Source organism: Mustela putorius, unplaced genomic scaffold (assembly GCF_011764305.1).
Source record: "Mustela putorius furo isolate JIRA1106 unplaced genomic scaffold, ASM1176430v1.1 tig00000242_pilon_pilon_pilon, whole genome shotgun sequence".
Classification (NCBI taxonomy): domain Eukaryota; kingdom Metazoa; phylum Chordata; class Mammalia; order Carnivora; family Mustelidae; genus Mustela; species Mustela putorius.
This window is the reverse complement of record NW_025421325.1, coordinates 11665821-11684025: the sequence shown is the minus strand read 5'-3', so window position 1 is coordinate 11684025 and position 18205 is coordinate 11665821. Positions and strand designations below refer to the sequence as shown.

At 37.8% G+C, this 18205-nt stretch overlaps 1 protein-coding gene across 6 annotated transcripts in view; it reads right to left on the bottom strand.

Moving 5' to 3' along the window:
* The window catches only part of TTC29 (tetratricopeptide repeat domain 29), a 233524-nt gene extending 216124 nt beyond the window's left edge, over positions 1-17400 (bottom strand). Inside the window, exons 1-5 of one of the 6 annotated variants that reach the window (XM_004758024.3) lie at positions 17253-17400; positions 16532-16579; positions 13329-13377; positions 11166-11263; positions 8917-9000 (exon numbers count right to left, since the gene is read on the bottom strand). In XM_004758024.3, coding sequence (XP_004758081.1) covers positions 8917-9000; positions 11166-11257 — 176 coding nt within the window. In that variant the 5' untranslated portion in view covers positions 11258-11263; positions 13329-13377; positions 16532-16579; positions 17253-17400. The other 5 variants (XM_004758022.3, XM_004758023.3, XM_004758021.3 and 2 more) reach the window with 5 other exon arrangements.
* Positions 17401-18205: the final 805 nt, after the last annotated feature.

The window sequence follows — 18205 nt, the reverse complement described above, 5'->3', positions numbered from 1 at the left end:
GGCAAAGTATCCAATTTTATCACATCTATTCAATACAATAATGGAAGTCCTAGCCAGAGCAATTAGACAAGAAAAAGAAGTAAAAGGCATTCAAATTGGAAAGAAAGAAGTAAAATGATTTGTTTCCAGTGTTGTAGAAACCCTATCTACAAAACCCTAAAGATTGCACAAAAAAAGCCATCAGAATTCAGTGAATTAGCAGGATACAAGTTCAATACAAAAAATTCAGTAGATATCTATAAACTAACAATAAATAATCTGAAAAGGAAATTTAAAAAACAACTTACAATAGCAACAATATATAAAAGAAAATACTTAGGAGTTAAGTAAGGAGATGGAAGACTTATATAATGAAAACCATAAAATATTGTTGGAAAAAGCTAAAGAAGACATATCTAAATGGAAAGACAGACATATAAACCAAAATAGAGAGTCAGAAATCAACCTTCTCCTGTATGGCCAAGTGATTTTTAATAAGGATGTCAAGACTATTCAATGGGGAAAGGACAGTCTTTTCACAACTGACGGCCAGAAAAGATATCCAAAAAATATGAAATTAAACCCTTACCTAACAATGTATATATAAATTAAAATGGATCAGAAAACTAAACATAAGAGCTAAATCTATAAAACAGAATAAAACTTAGGACAAAAACCTTACAACATGGGTTTTGGCCATGATTTCTTGGATATGACACAAAATGTACAGACAATAAAAGACAAAACAGATGAATTGGACTTCATGAACATTAAAAACATTCATTATCAAAAGATACCATAAACAGAGTGAAAGGCAACCTAAGGAATAGAAGAAAATAATTGCAAGTCATATATCTGATAAGGGATTAACACCCACAATATACAGACAACTCGCAAAAGTTAATAGCAAAACACAACTCAATTCAAAAATGGTCAAAAGACTCGAATAGACATTTCTCCAAAGAGGATATCCAAATGACCAATAAGCACATGAAAAGATGCTCAACATCACTAATCATTAGGGAAATGGAAATCAAAACCACAATAAGATACCACCTCATACTCGGTATAATGACTACTATCATAAAAGTAGAAAAAAAAAAAAACAATGTTGGTGAAGATGTGACAAAATTGGAACCCCTGTATGTTGTCAGTGAGACTATAAAATGGTTATAGCCACTCTTGTAGCAGAATGATAGTTCCTAAAAAAAGTTTAAAATAAAATTATAAATTATTTAGAAACTACACTTTTGGGTTTTTTTTAATCAAAAGAATTGGAAACAGAGTCTTGAAGAGTTATTTGTACACCTATGTTCATAGCAGCATTATGTAGCTAAAAACATGGGTGTAACCCAAGTGTTCATTAATGAATGAACGGGTAAGCGAAATATGGTCTATACATACAATGAAATATTATTCAGCCTTAAAAAAAGGAAAGAAATTCTTATGTATGCTACAACATGGATGGACCTTGAGGAAATTGTGCAAAGTGAAATAAGCCAGTCACAGAAAGATAACTACGGAATGATTTTAATTATATAAAGTATTTATATGAGGAGTCAAAATAACAAAGGTAGCACAGTGGTTCCAAGGAGCTGAGGGGTGAGGTATTGTTTATTGGCTACAGAGTTTCAGTTTTGCAAGACAAAAAGAATTCTGGGGTAAGGTGGTGGTGAGTATGAATATATTTAATGCCATGAACTGTACACTTAAAAAACAGTTAAAATGGGGGGCCCCTGGGAGGCTCGTCCCACTGATTCAACCCCTGTGGTACCTGGGTGTTTTTATCTCCTTTTATCACTCTGTTCCTTGTTCATGAAAGAGCAATTTCCCAGATGATTTCCAAATAGAGGAGGGCCATTGTGCACTTCCAGGTTTATAAGCTATTATGAGAAAAAAAAGCCATGTTCTTTGGCTATATTCCTTACATGTAAAGCAATTTTATTATAATAATGGTAAGTTTAAGCAACTTGTAGAAATGTTTTAAGTGTTTGGAATAGCTTAACAGGCTGTACAAATTGTGTTGCATGGTACAGCATAAGTTAGCTTATGAAAAACTCCTTTTAAGTTGAGATTTAAAAAAAAATTTCTCTTCATTGGTTAGCATTACTAAGTTTGAAATGATCTCTTATTAAAAACTCTGAACATGGGACGCCTGGGTGGCTCGGTTGGTTGGGCGGCTGCCTTCAGCTCAGGTCATGATCCCAGCATCCTGGGATCGAGTCCCACATCCGGCTCCTTGCTCGGCAGGGAGCCTGCTTCTCCCTCCGCCTCTGTCTGCCAGTGCTCTCTCTCTCTCTCTGACAAATAAATAAAATCTTAAAAAAAAAAAAAAAACAAAAAACTCTGAACATGATGAACATGATACCTAGTAAAAAGCAAAATATGTGACTGTACATATTTATAGAAAAGTGATAAATTAATATTAATACTTAAATCAACATATAAAGTTAATGTGAAGTATTTAGGTTATTTATATTAATTAATAAATGCTTTAAAAGCAAAAAAAATCAGTGACAGTTAAATAGCTAAAGTGAGGGTTGTGTATATGTGCTTCATATAGAGAATCTCTCTTAACTTTTGTAAGAATTTCCCATTATTACTCTGTTCTCAAAATAGGTAGGGAAATCAGAAATTAGAGAAATCATGTAAACTGCTTAAGATTACACAGGTATTAAGCAGCAAAATCAAATTTCCAACTGAGGAAGAAATCGGCTCCCATAAAAGCCAGAGCTGTAATGTCACGATTCCTATGCTTTTACCTTACAAAGAATTTTTTTTTTCTAATCTAATAGAGCTGCTAAGTTTAAACACCATATATGAAAATATTTTAAAGCAAACTTTTAAAGGACATAAAGACATAAGTTACTAAGAAATTGGCATTTCTGTGTTCTGTTGACATTTGAAATATTTCCTCCTTTTTTATTTATTTAGACTTAGTTTTGATGAAAGCCTGTGATCTTTTTTACACCTAGGGAAGAATTCTTTTTTAAAGTTCCTTCCAACTACATTTACTAAATTCTAAGATTTTAAACTTTATTCATATCAATATTCTTTTTAAAAAAAGTTATGGTCAGAACAAGTCATTTCTTTCCTAGTTTCACATCCTAGAGATCTGTTGCTGAAGATAACACTAGAATTTTTGAAAGTAAGCAAATAAATGAAAGTAAATAAAAAAGAAAGTTACCCTTCCTCTTTTCCTATTATTAGTTTCTGCTATTGCTTAATATTTTATATCCATGAAAGGGTAAGGAATAATCACTTCTCCATTTCAGAACATCAAAATCCTGTCTCTCTTTCTCAAGTCAGGAAGACCTTGAAACACAGTCAGCTACCCAGAAAGAAAGAGAGGCCACTTCCTTTCCCTCTCTTCCCTGCCTGTTCCTATTAGTTACCCAACCATTTATTCGGCAACTGTCCATTTCAGAAAGTTAATTTGCAAAACTCCATACAGAATTTCACTTATTACTTTACAAGAGAGCAAAATGTTTTGGAGTGAAAACAAAATGGTTTCACAAAATTATTTAGAAGTAAACAAGACTGATGAAGCAGAGGAACAGCACACTGGAAGGAACCTAAATTCCCATAGGGTTGGGTGAAATATAACCTGAATAAACGTCTTCACCCCCTTAAATATACTCTGACTACCTGGTCACTGTACAGATCCAGGTGCTAAATTTGCCTGTAACAAGAATATCTGTGGTTTGTAAAAGCACGTTTAGAAGACAATTTTGAAATAAACTTAAGATGGAAACTTAACATTGGCAAAATGCTACTTTAACTGCCAAAGTACAAATCAGTTCGAAATGAGGAAGAGGAGAAAGGCTTTAAAAGCTATGAAAATACATGGCTCTTTGTTTCTTTATAACTCAAACTCATTGAATATGGTAACTGACAGTTCTAATTGCCACTGTGTTGACAAAGTGATGCTTAGCACACTTCAGCTGATGATGCTGAAAGGTGCTCTGCAAGAAAGCAGTATCTGAGAGATGCACAGTTTTGAACTAAACCTATTCTTCTTCATAATAGAACGTGATATCTGCAGCAGAAAGTAATACTGAGCAGATTAGCATTTTCGGTCCCTTGATGATTTTGTTTATTTGTATCCTCATATACACAGCCGAAGCTATAAAAACTGCCCCCCAGAAATTTTTCTTTGAATCTACAAACGATACTTTCATTACTTAGCTACTCAAAGCAATTACAATATGATAATAAGTGACACTTTCAATCCTTAAAAAAAAAAAATACGATACTCTGACAATATAAGACAGAATAAAAAACAAAGTACAAAACCACAACAGGATCTTTCAGTTGTTAAAAGTCAGTCAAATACTATTGATGAACTATTTGAAGATTTATCTAAGAAAGTCAAATTGTCAATGTCAATTATATTGTACATGAGTACAAAATGTGGGGGGAAATGTACCGAGTAGGCACACAAATAACCCAGTCGCTTAAAAAGAAATGAAGCATACTGAAATTCTTCTGTAAATGTAGATAATGAGAAACCCAGAAATCCTTTGCTTAGGAACTACTTTACCCACTCCAAAGTAAAATGATCCCCCATCAATGGGTTTGGCTATCCCAGGAACAACTACTCTAGCTTGTCATGCTCAATTACTTGTTTAAATTTTATACCCCTACTTGTATACATAAAACACTTCTTTGAGGAATTAAGCTGCTATGATTCAATATTCAAACCAGATGAAAATATTGTAACCAAAGAATAGTCACAATAGTTAACCTATTTCATGGTGTCAGTCTGACCTCTTTTTTCCCCTCATTCATTCATTTAACTTGCAGGTGTTGACTTCGACCATGTGCCAGGGTACACAGAGTCATGGCTCTGTTCCTGTGCAGATCCATTCTGCTGGGCATGAAGACAGTTGACATGCAGGCTCCCAGTGCAAGAGGGAGACCAAGCTGCAGCAGAAATAGAGCCAGATGATTTAGCTGAGAGTAAACAGAGGTGGGATGAGGGCTACTGGATTATGAGGTCAGGGAATGGCAGACTAAAGAGGTCACATTCAAGATGACTGACACTGTAGGACAAGAAAGTGTCAGCAATAAGGCCACAGTGAATGGAGGAGGAGTGGAGAAAATGGGAGATAAAGTCAGAGAGGTCAGGGAAATCAAAATCACACACAGTAAAGTCCAAACCATGATACACCTTAGAACTTGGAAAGCTCTCAGAGGGTTTTAAGCAGGTGAGTGTCATGATCTAATTTTTTTCAAAAGAGCACAAGCAGAGGCATCATCCTGAGATGAGAATAGGAATTCCACCAATTTTGATAGAAGGAGGCTGAATTTCGGCAGAGTTAGAGGGGATTGGAGAAGAGCAGCTGGGAGACTATTCTAGTGATCTTGGCAAGGGATGATGGTGGCTATGCAATGAAGAGAAGCAGATGAAGACAGGATATATTTAGGAGTTACATCTGATAGAACATAGTGATGGATTAGATGGGGGAGCCTGGTGAAGTCAGGGTGCATGCAACTCAAAGCTGCCTTGGTGCCACTTGCTGAACTGAGGAAAGACTGTGGGGGATTATTTGGTCGGGGAGGTGAAGGAAAGTAGGGGTAAATCAAGAGTCCAGTTTGTGGCCAGATTAATTTTAGAGTGTCTTAAGCACCCAAGTAGGTATGTAAAGGAGGCAGTTGGATATAAAAATTTGGAGCTCAATGGAGAACTCAGGGCTATAAATGTGATAGTCGTTAGGGTACTGATGTACTTAAGACTGGATCCAGGGGGGAGTGCCGCTGGAATAGAGGGCCTAGGACTCAGCCCTAGGACAACCCACCACTGAGGGTTTGCAAAGAGAAAGCCAGCCTCAGGAGGCACAGAGTCTGGAGGAAAACTATAGAACATGGCATCCTGGAAGCCACCGGTACAGAGTGACCAATGAGAGAGCGCTCAACTCTATCAAATGTTGTGAAGACGTCAAGCAAGATGAGGACAGAAACGTGATCATTGTATGTGGTAAAAATGGAGGTGTTAGTCACTCCAAACTGGGAGATTTCTGTGACTTCTGGGACCAGACACCTATCTAGAGTCAATTGATGCAGGAATGGGTGCAAATACTGAGACAGTGCTTCTGGTTGCTTTGAAGGGTAGAGGAAAATGGGAGAGAACCTGCGTGGGGGTGGGGGTGTGTGCAGATAAGAAGTCAAGGGAAATACTAAAGGAGTTATGAATGCTAGTGAGACTGATCCAGTTGAAAGGGAAAACGATGATGTAGAAGAAAAACATGTTTAAATGTGGAGAAAGTCTCGGAACAAGTAAGAGGGCATGGATGGTATCCAGAGCACAAGCAGAGGCATCATCCTGAGATGAGAATAGGAATTCCACCAATTTTGATAGAAGGAAAGTCACAGAGTCTGAGTTTACATATAAGTCAACTGGTGTGTTTTGGGTTAGATGATGAGTGCACATACATATTATGGGATATCAAAGCTAGTGGCTATCAATTATACAGTGAACATATATACAACCATCTTACCATCTTTATATATATGTAATATATATTACCATCGAAAAGAAGAACAAAGCAGTATATACAGACTTAGAGGTATATCTTAGATATTGCTTTTCTTGTTGAAAATTTGATTCATCAATTTCTTCCACTTGTATACTGAGGTTCTGTGAAGTACCAGTTTGGTAACTTTATAATGCCACCAAACAGAAAACCAAACTCAAAATCTGTCTTCTGTAGTAGGATTCATCTGACCACCTTAGTTTTCTCTGATTTCCTCTATACCTTGAGGCTACACTTCACAATACAATCAGCACTCATGCATTCCATTTTCTTTTCCTGTTCATAAATCTTATCATCTCAAATTGAGACAAGGACCTTATTATCTCAAATTGAGACAAGGAGACAAATATTGTACGAAAAGATATCACTGTCTCTCCCACTGTAAAAAACCTGGTATTAGGTACGAAGTAGGCACTTAAATGCTTGCTGACCAATTTATCTTTTCAGAGTTGACTGACTAATAAAAAGTTTTACATAGCAATTCCTTGGTTAACAGAATATACATAATTCCTCACGGTACCTGCTGAGTATTGCTGAGAGTGCGGAAATAATTCATCAGTTTTCTCCTTTACATGCTATTCAATTAGTTTGTCTGTGGCAAAGTCTAGAATATATATCAATCAAAAGCAGAAGAGTGAGCTAAGTACCAGCTATCTTCCTACTAAGGTTTGCATCCACTATCCTAGCTTTGGTCTAAAAACATATTCAGCTGCAGGAAACTGGAGAATGAAATTGTAAGGCTGGAGAATTACTTGTTACTTGTTTTCTGTAGCATATTATGGATTTGAAATCAATTCGGTAATACCTTTAATGAAAAAAATATTAAGAGAATAGTCATCAGCAAATCCTATTCTGCACTGCTTTAAAGTTTTCTTCAATGCAGACTGAACATTTAACAGATTTTAAGTGCTGTATATGGATTTCTAGCTTGTTAAAATATGTGAAGTATAAGTTTAATTCCAAATTTAATATCTAATTATTGTCAATTACAGATACTTGGATATCATTATATTTAAATCAGAATGAAAATATCACCTGTATATATTTTTCTTTTAAGTAATTTATTATCAGACAATATTAACTTTTAATTTTATCCAACAGGTTACCAAGGAAAGTTAATAAATTAACAATCAGGGGTGCCTGGGTGGCTCAGTGGGTTAAAGCCTCTGCCTTCAGCTTGGGTCATGATCCTAGGATCCTGGGATAGAGCCCAGCAGGGAGCCTGCTTCTCTCCTCTCTCTCTGCCTGCCTCTCTGCCTACTTGTGATCTCTGTCTGTCAAATAAATAAATAAAATCTTAAAAAAAAAAAATAGTCCCAAGGGTTTAAAAAAAAAACCAACAATCAGGACATTTAACCAAAAATCCCAGATACTACACATGGCAGTCAATAGTGTTCTGAGCAAGACAGTGATTAAAGGTATTGTAAAATTTTGTCACGTTTTAAAATAAAGTAGCTGCTGACAGAATGAACTATTCCATTTTCCCACACTATATGCAAGTTGACACAGATAATATCTAATAATATGAAACATATCAAGTAACTTGGAATTTTAGACTCTATGAAAAACTATACCAAAATATCATTAAGAAAACTCTTCCAGTAGACTCCCATAGCACTAGACAATATGAATTGGGAGGGTGTTTTAAAAACATTTGCTGTATACAATATTCTAATTGAATCATTTAATGAGTTTCATAAGATGTATGCATATTTATATTATTTCCATTTTTCAATGCCTGCATCTAAAGATCTGATGATAACATGGTCACAAAGTCTATAAGCAAGAAATACTAAATCTTTTCAGCTATTATTTTAGGTTTTTACTCATTTCTCACTAACCTACAAAGGTTTTTATAGTTTTTAGTTAAACATAAGTTTCTAACTAGTGATAAAATGGCAAAGTTTATAATGTTCATTGATAAAATAAATCCAGACAATTTAGAATTATTTAAAAAGCAACTGATAAACTATGATGCATTCATTATTTTTGTGAGTTTTGGTGGGGGGAGGAACATACATTAGTACAGAATTTTTGTTTTAAATCACTAGGAAAAAAAAGATATGATCTTTCTCTAAAAGCTTTTTTCTTCCCCATGAAGGCAATACACCTTAAAATGGAAGTTAATAAGCAATTAATGGCATAGACTTAACTAAAATATTACAAATGTGATAGTATATTATCTTGGTAAATATGAGAATTTTGAAGGCCATAAAATTAAAGACTTTGATATGTGTAAGATCAATAGACATGACTTATCATTATTTAATATGAGCTTTAATTTTTAAATGCCATGTTCCAGTGAAATAGTGTACTATACAGGAAAATTGAAATTTCAATAAAGAATCAAGACAAAAGAAACAAACTTTATATTAAAGTACTTTTAAGAGGTTATACTTACGCAGCAACCTCCTCTTTTGCCAATCCTTTGAAATTCTCCTCCAGGTAATGATCTATGTCATCTTTTTCTTTGATCAACCGAGACCTAAATGAAATGGAAAGAAATAATAAAGCACTGCTTTATCAAGTTGAAAAGCTCCCAAACATATAAAATGCGAGAAGAGCAGAAATATTTAAGGTATAATACCATATATAATAAATGTTCTACAGTAGCTATAAATTATTGATTAATAATTTCCAAATTTTCATTTTCTTGAATGTTAAGAGATAGGGAAGAATCTTAAACTCAGTATGCAAACAAATCAGCAACACATTAAAACAATCAATGAATTCTTAAGAAAGAGGGAGTTTTCTCCTCAAAACGTTAAAGCTCTTCCATTTTGCTCATGTTGCTTCACATTATAATTTTGCAATACAGAAGTCATATTCTATTTGGCCCAGGATTTTAAACTAAGAACACCTGCTTGATACAAACATGCAACATTTATCTGTTCCAAACATTACCAAATTTTGCTCTGAAATGTTGTTTGAGAGGGTTTTTAGTCAAACATAAAATTCAAATTATTATTTAAAAAGTTGGACTTTAAGAAGACTTTAATGAGAAATCTATTACACTGGTAGTGTATTTTTTCCTTCAAACTCCATTACACCTTTAAAAACAAGCATGTTACTAACGTCTCAAAACAATGGGAGTATGGGACTAAACAAGCATCTGTTTTTACTCAGAAGGTAATAGAAAATCTTTTTTTTTTTTTTAAGAATTATTTATTTATTTGACAAAGAGACAGAGAGAGCAAAAGCAGGGGGAGCGGCAGGGGAGGGAGAAGCGGGCTCCCAGCCAAAGGCAGACACTTAATCAACTGAGCCACCCAGGTGCCCCTGGAAAATCTTGATACAAAACTTTGCCTTAAATGGTTATGAAAAAAGTGTTTTTCTTCCATAAAATGAATACAAGAAATAGTGTTTTTTAAAATCCATCTTATTTTTTGGGGCGCCTGGGTGGCTCAGTGGGTTAAGCCTCTACCTTCGGCTCAGGTCATGATCCCAGGGGCCTGGGATCGAGTCCCGCATAGGGCTCTCTGCTCAGCAGGGACCCTGCTTCTCCTCATCTCTCTCTCTGTCTGTCTCTCTGCCTATTTGTGATCTCTCTCTCTGTCAAATAAATAAATAAAATCTTTAAAAAAAATAAAAAATAAAAAAATAAAATCCATCTTATTTTAGAGATGTGAGATTGGGCTCCATTTTTGCTGGTTTTGAAAAGAAAATGGAATCTCAAGCATTATAAAAGGCAGGAAGAACAAGCTTTTCCAGATTTTGTAAATACTCCCCATATTCAAAAGTAAAACTGAAAATAAGAATATACATATATCCTAAATTATGCATGTATCAAAAAATTTGTTTTTCAAACTTTTTGAGAAGAAACTTTGATTTGCTGTTATAAGGGAACTTCCATGCTGTTTTAACTGCATGCATTTATTTTGGTTCCGGGACGTTGGTCTTTCCCAGAAAAACTAAGAATCAAGTATACTCCTTCTCAAAACAAAGTAGTTTCATAATACTTTGATCATTTGCCTTGTCGGAAGGGAAAATTTGGCATATAAAGAAAATAATCAAATCTACATGTGCAAATTATTTATATCAATAAATAATATGCATCACTATGACTCAATAAAACCATAAATGGCAACTTCTAAATAATAATATCCTCATTAATACTTGTGACAAAACACATTGTTCTCTTCTATACTTTCCGGGCAGCAACTCTAGGAACTCAGCAGCTGGTCAATGTAGCAGCAGTGTGATGAAGCATTTTTAGCCCAGGATCATTTCAGCACCTAAATCTGCCCTGCCAATTTACCCTAGTAGTGATATTGTGTCTTCCTCCCTCCATAACAGAAATTGGCACTCAGGACCTTGCAGATTGGAAGCTGTACACCTTTCACTCCTAAAGCCTCTACTTTCAGTTCTCCGCTACTGTTTTTAAAAGGAAATATATCTCCAAAGTTTCCTGGGACCATGATATAATTAGAATAGGTAATAAAACAATCGAATGAGTACTAGCTTACTAAATAAATTCTTAGTATTTGAATGAGCTTCACTGATCCTTTTGAAATAGCAAATTTGAATATTCTGAATATAACAATATACTCTTATCCTTGAACAATTTTGTTTTCTGAGATGTGCTATTGACATATCTCACTGCAAGAAATTCGTTCTATAGAAAAAGAGATGAAAACCGGGGTTACATACCTTGGAATTGTTCTGGGGGAACACGGCAGCTTATGCCTGGCTAAAGATGTAAGCTTTGGGCGTGTCATGGGCAACGGGGGCAGGGTGGTCATTTTAGACTACAAAAAAAATATATATATAGAAACAGTATTTTAAAGAATGAATTCTTCAAAGACTCCTTTAAGACATTATTAGAGATCCACAGTCTGTCATCTGAGCTGAGAATGCCTGTGTGTGTAGAGCTATAGCTCTATTATTCAGGAATGATAGTGAGTGGATTCTGCAGGTTGTTTCTCGTTATTTTCTTCTACCATCTGCCTTTTGGCCAATTTATTACTTGTCTGCATCTCTACCACCAAGTGGATAAGGAGAAAAATCTGATAAATGCATTGAATATTCAGACGATCAGGAGCTTTGGTATGAGTTTTGTTAAGGGACACGGTTGCAATTAGAGTGAAGATTTTTAGGACAGCTCTGGATTTCAAATGCTCATGCTTTGCTTTCCCGTTACAATCAATAATTGAAAATTGCTCATACTTTGCTGTTTTCTAAAAACTTTCTTACTCACAAATAAAGGCTTTTCCTTAGAAGTGATGGGTGCTAAGACTGATTCTCAACAAGCAGACAGATGCCCCAAGAGACACACAGCTACCATAGTGTAACAAATCACTTCAGAAAACAGAGGTCCAGAAAAAATTGTTTAAAACAACAATCATTTCATTATCTTTCACACTTTTTTGTGGGTCAGGAATTTAGGACAGGGTGCAATGGGATGGCTTTTCTCTACACCATGATGCTGAGCCTCTTCTGGGAAGTCTCAGAAGCTTGGGGATAAATCAGGGGTGTTGGGGTGGGGGGTCAGGAATCATCTGTAAGTGTCTTATATCATATATGTGATATTCAGTACTATTAGCTGGGACCTTAACTGGGCTATTTGCTAGAACATCACGCATAGCTACCTGTAGGGCTTGGGCTTCCTCACAGCATAGCAGCCTCAGATTTCTCAAGTGGCAGTTCAGTACTCCAAAGGCAAAGATGCCAAAGAAAAGCCAGGCAGAAACTATAGCCACTTGCAGAGTCCAGCCTTGGAAGTCATATAACATCCCTTCTACTGTGATAAAAGATCTGTTCATAGTCAAGGCTAACGAACATCAATTCACCCACTGAGGGGAGAGCATCAACTCCACATGGTATGAAGAGAATGTGGGATGAGAGATATTGTTGTGGCCATCTTGAGGAAATGCAATGTGTCAGAGTGAGGAAGGTAACTGAGCAATAATGAAGGTGGGTCTATAAAATCAAATTATCTAGGGGTGCCTGGGTGGCTCATGTAGTTAAGCATCTGCCTTTGGCCTGGGTCATGGTCCCAGGGTCCTGTGATCAAGCCCCACGTCGGGCCCCCTGCTCTGCGAAGAGTCTGCTTCTCCTTCTCCTGTGCTCCTCCTCTCTGTTACTGCTCTCTCTCTCTAATAAATAAATAAAATCTTAAAAAAATAAAATTATCTAAAATTTACCTTAAATAGGAAGAAGTGTGGATGTGTCTGTGGACTTAGAATGGAGGAACTATCACATGCTGTAAGGGCTTTCAGATGCAAAAGAAAGCACACTTCTACGGTTAGAGAGGCATCCACAAGGCCAGAGCCTCTTGATTCCCCCACCATGTCCACCAGTTTTGACCTCTATCCTTACCCTCACCAAGCAAGTGAAAGGTTTGTTTTAGGTTTTAAATCATTACTTCCAATAATTACTACCTATGTGACTCAGGGTAAAACACTATCAACCTGGGTCTTGAATATATTTAATAGATATTTTATTGAGCTACTACTTGGTTCCAGGTTCTGGTCTAGGTGCTAAAGATATAGCAGTGACCAAAAAGATGAAAACCTCTGATCTCAGAAAATTTACATTATAGGGGTGGATGTGGGGGAAATATGCAAAATATATATAATGTCAGATGATGACAAGATCTACAGCAAAAAATTAAGCAGGGAACTAGAATTATCCAAATGCTCACCAGTAGCAAAGGCATAAATAAGAGCAGGATGAGATAAAGTCAAAGAAGTTAAAGAGAAATTTGGGAGTGTTCCGATAGTGTAGGGTTTTGAAGATAACTGTAAAAACTGATTATTACTCTGATGAAGTTAAGAATCCACTAGAGAATTCTGAGGATGGGAGTGACATTACCTGACTTGCACCTGGAAAGGTTCACTCTGGCTTCTCTTTTGAGCTTAGACTGTAGGGGAAGAAGGGCAGACAACAGAGAGGTCAGCTGGGAGGTTGTTATGAAATCTGAGTGAGAGAGGACAGTTGCTTAGGTAGAGGTCAAGGTGGAGGTAGAGATGTGGTTAGACCTGAGGTAGAGATGTTAGCTAGAGATGTGGCTAGACCTGAGGTAGAGATGTTAGCTAGAGATGTGGCTAGACCTGAGGTAGAGCCAGCAGTGGACAGCCAAGGCACCATGTTCCTCTACCAAGCCATGAGAAGCAGGGTGGAAGAACAATAAGACTCAAGGGAAAACCTTTTGAAATCCAGTGTAGGAACAGGCAGTCTTGTGTTTACAAATAGAAGATTATTATGAAAATAATTATTTTTACATAATTAAAGAGAAAATTTTAATGAGGATTAGTGTCATGGTTTACACACTATGGAATCCTAGTATTACCCAGATTATCAGGGCATGATATGATCCATGAAACAAGTCCACTTATTTTAATATAGTTATAGCTTACACACACCATGTGAACAGCAAATGTTAGTCCTCTCCTATGTGATAACTTCATAATAGAGTAACTTCTTTTATAATTAAAAAAATCTGTTTTTCTAATCAGATGTCATATTAACTAGTTGAGTTACCTGGAAACCAGAACTAATTAAATAACCACTGTATGCAGAACATGTGGTAAGAAGTTATGGTCAAGATAAAGATAGATCTCAAGTACAGGCTTGAAAGGATAACAAAGGCTCCCCCAAACCCACCTCCCATGAGCCTACTTCACAGAAGCTATGAAGAGTCTATGTTCCAGAGCCTTCTATGTTACAGAGCAAATCTGGGCCATCTCAGTTCTTAACCCTCATCTGTCTATTCCTAAAAGGATTTCAAAATGGATTTTTAAACAGATGGAAGAAAACAAGAACTGTGTTTGGTTCAGTTGGGGCATTTCATCCTCTATAAATTAAGACTGTTCTGAGAGTTCCACTTTGCTTGCGAGGGCATTGTGGCAGGGGTGACTTTTACATAATTACAAGGACCCTTGAAAGTTACCAAGGAGCCAAAATGAGCTTCTCCAACTACTAGAAAGAACTAGCTGCTTGTCTGCTTATAGACAGACAGAAGGACCAAACTCTAGAGCTGAATCCAGCCAACAAGGTGTATAAAAGACCCCCCCCAAAAGTTGGGCTACCAATATGTGATGTAAAATTTATCCTTTTTGATGTTTAATTGTGTTAGACAATTTTTGCTAGAAAATATAAGCACCTAATGAAATCAAATGCAAATGTTATACATGGAGAGAAACATGTCTTCTTTGTCACACATATGAACTGTGATTTTTTTTCAATATCTGAGTCGTTTCCTACCATTAAAGTTTCAGCTGCCAGTTCCTTCATTTTGCTCTCCTCTGATCTGAGAACATTAGCAGCAGGAGCACCTTTACTCTTAAATTTAGTTTAATGTAAGTATTGCAAGCCCTGCTGGCAAGCCTCAAGGCACGAACTCTGAATGGGGGGTGGTCAGAGCTGAATGATAAAGTGGGAAAAAAAGTTATTAACTGAGTGTTATAATAAATAGCACCCAACCAATCTATGTTGGAAAGTTTAAGCTCTGAGTTAGGGTAGAAGTTGAGCAGGCTCCTTCCCTGCTTTAAACCCCACATCCTACCTTGCTTATGCCCACTGGAAAAAGGGATTTTTGTCTTTCACAATCGCTACATGGCCACATAAAGGTATTTTGTTTTACACGATAGGTAACATGTAAGCTGAATGTTATGGCACATAATATTTGAAATGCATCAAATTTTTAAAGGTTCTTGCAACAATTTTTTTTTAATCTAAGTAATTACCATATCTTTTTATATGTTCAGTCTTACGCTGAATTTTCTTAAAGTAGGAAGTTGGTGCGTTCTAGCATACAGAAGCAGTCAAGAGGAAATAGGTGAGAAAAAAATGCAAGCATGCTTAGGGGCCTGTCATTTTAGACTTCAATTATACCTATAGAGTAAAGAAAGCCTTTTGCTCTTCGTTAATATGAGCTGTATCACTTCCCTGGTGTTCGCCAGGCAGTGTTCCCAGGTCCTAGGTGAGCTCCCACTTGGGAAATGGGATTAATGCTTTGGGGTGACTGTCGTAGGCCTGAAGCAGAAATGGAACACATCCTCTACAATGGCGCTACGTCAGTGTTCTCCTGGCTCAAGACCACAGAGGAAATCACACAAGATGGGTGCTACTGAAGGAACACAAGAAGGGTTCAGAGCCAGGAGAATGGGAGGCATCTCTCTGGCTGGAACCAAAACCAGCTTTTCCCCAGGAGCTGAGGAGGAAGCAGTCTGTGAAGAGGACCCAGAGGCAGCACCCCCAGTACCAGCAAGTGGGCGGCACTACATGTGGCACCAAGAATGCTGAGCTGAAGATCAAAAGGCTGCCTGAAGCCATTTCACTGTTGGTATTCAGAAGAGATTTGGTGGATTCTTTGATCTGCTGGTTGGCTCTTCTATCACGGTTTGGCCCCCACGTGCAAAGACAAATGAGAATGGAGAAATACAGGATGAAAGGTTTAAGAATGCTGGGTCAGGCTGTATGTGTCCCATGGTGAGAGTTTAAATTTCTGGCCCCCAAGTAAAATTCTTCAAAGAGTAATCTTCCCACCCACTATCCTCAGAGATGCCCTCATCAGGAAACACAGAGGAACGGGGCAGGCCTAGCACTGCACAGACAGAGGCTACTTGGGGAGTGACTATGTCCAAGACTGAACACAGTGGAATATAAGAAAGCCAATAAACCACAGGAGACATATTTATCATTTGTCATCAGGAAAGTTCAAAATAAATGATTTTGCTATCACCAACGAAATCACTTATAAGAAGTAGAACTGCTCATATTACCACCATAAGCTCTTTTGCTACGAAAGATTAGAGAAAACTACAGAAAAAATATCAATAATTATAGTCCTGAAAGACTAAAAGAATCCCATAATGAAGTGTAAAGAGTCGCTAAACGTTTATCCCTTGAATCATAATTTTTAGATGCTTTTAGCACACAGTGGTAGGTAATTAGGTGGGTAAGTAAAATAAATAGAAATCATACATTTTCTACTAACTGATATTTATTGATGGTTAAATCAAAATATAAAGCAGGGAAAGGGTTGAAAGCAGAGCGTGGTTCCGTTCACTTACTTTTAGAGATTACTGCTGAAGGTCTCTCCAAGGCTTACAGACTTCAGCCTGAAAATCAGGAACAATAACAGTAGCAAAGAAGAGAAGAAAAAAGTTAAAAATTAGCTAATAGAATAACTTCTCTTCCTGTCCCAAACTGTGAAATAAGATTCCTTCATACAAATAATATCAAGTACCTCCTATGTGTTTAAATGTACTTTTAAAAAAAAAAATTTTAAGTTCAAAGTGCAATCGCTACAGGAGAAACTAATCACTAATTCAGTGAAATGCCAGCACATCCGAGTTAGGTATATGTATTGCTATATTCCAACACAAATGAGACCTTAGGGATAACAATCTGACCTCCTGTCTCTTATGAGACAGGAAGTTAACTTGACGCAAACCGAGGGCATCTCAGTTCCGTGTCTGCGCCTACCTACCCCTAGACGGGACTAGTAACTAGTAACTAGTAACTTACTCCTCCGCCTGTTTCTTTTCCACCGCCCTCAGAGGGTCACGTGAACTGGGAAGCAGGAACAGCGCCCCTGTCGGGTCCTACTTCTATTCACTTCTTGAGATAAATGGCGAGGGCCTCTGCTCTCGAAGCTAGAGCCGGAGTGCACGGACTTGGGGAGGAAGGTCTGCCGGGGTCACGGAAGGCTCGGGACTGCCGGGAGAACCGCCCGCCTCTCTCAGGAGCTGTGAAAGTCCTGCCCCGAGCCTCGCCCCTACCGTCACGAACCTCGGTGGACTGGCCCGTGGAACAATTCTGGTTTTCCGTTCCGCCGAAGTGTGTCCCCCACCCGCGGCAGTGCCGGGCGCCGGTGCTGCCCCCTCCTCCGGCAGGGGTGCGGGGACCAGGCGTCTAGAGAGGGGACGCGGGAGCGTCGTCCGGGTTACTGAGGGGGCGGGGCAGGCCAGGGGGCGTGGCTAGGCTAAACCGGGGCTCGGGATTGGGACAGCTCCAGATTCCTCGGGCGCGGGGGCGGAGCCTAGCGGATTGGAGCCACCTGAGGGCTGAGCGTGGCCTCCAGACCTAGCAGGCTTTTCAAACCCGGCAGCGTTCAGAAGTTAGACCGCTTTCAGAAATTAGTTCAACTGACCAAAGGTCTCCAGCTTGCCATCCTGAATCATTTCCTTCATGGCGCCTCATTCTTAATATTTGGCTACATTTCCCTGTTGTCCACGGGGCTGATGGAAAAGGGCTCAGCTTGGCTTTGTTACCCCAGGGACTTGATGCCACTTTATGCAGCTAAGGAAAGTCATTCATTTCCTCCTTCCTCAGCCTCTGTTGCAGTCAGACCCATCTTTTCCCTCCATAGATACATTTCCCAATTCTGTCTCCAGCAGGATAACCCAATTTTGAGTTGTGGTGAGCTAAAAACTCAAGATCTCTTTCATAGAATCTTCCTGCATTACTTTCTGTCTTACTATTACTTTTAAAATTCTTACCCGAAACTCGGTTTTTATATTTACATTAACTAAATGTCAGCCTATTAATCTCAACCCATCATTCCGTCCCATCTTTCACTTGGAACTGGAAGGAAGTGAGATTTCTTGCCCATTCCCTCATATGAATAGAGGGCAAGAGAGGGAGGATTGTTGCTTATTACTTCTCCAAATACAGATGTGCTGGAAAGTGAGGCTTTTATTCAGTGCCTACTGTCACACACTGTAAGAAAGCGACCCAGCAAT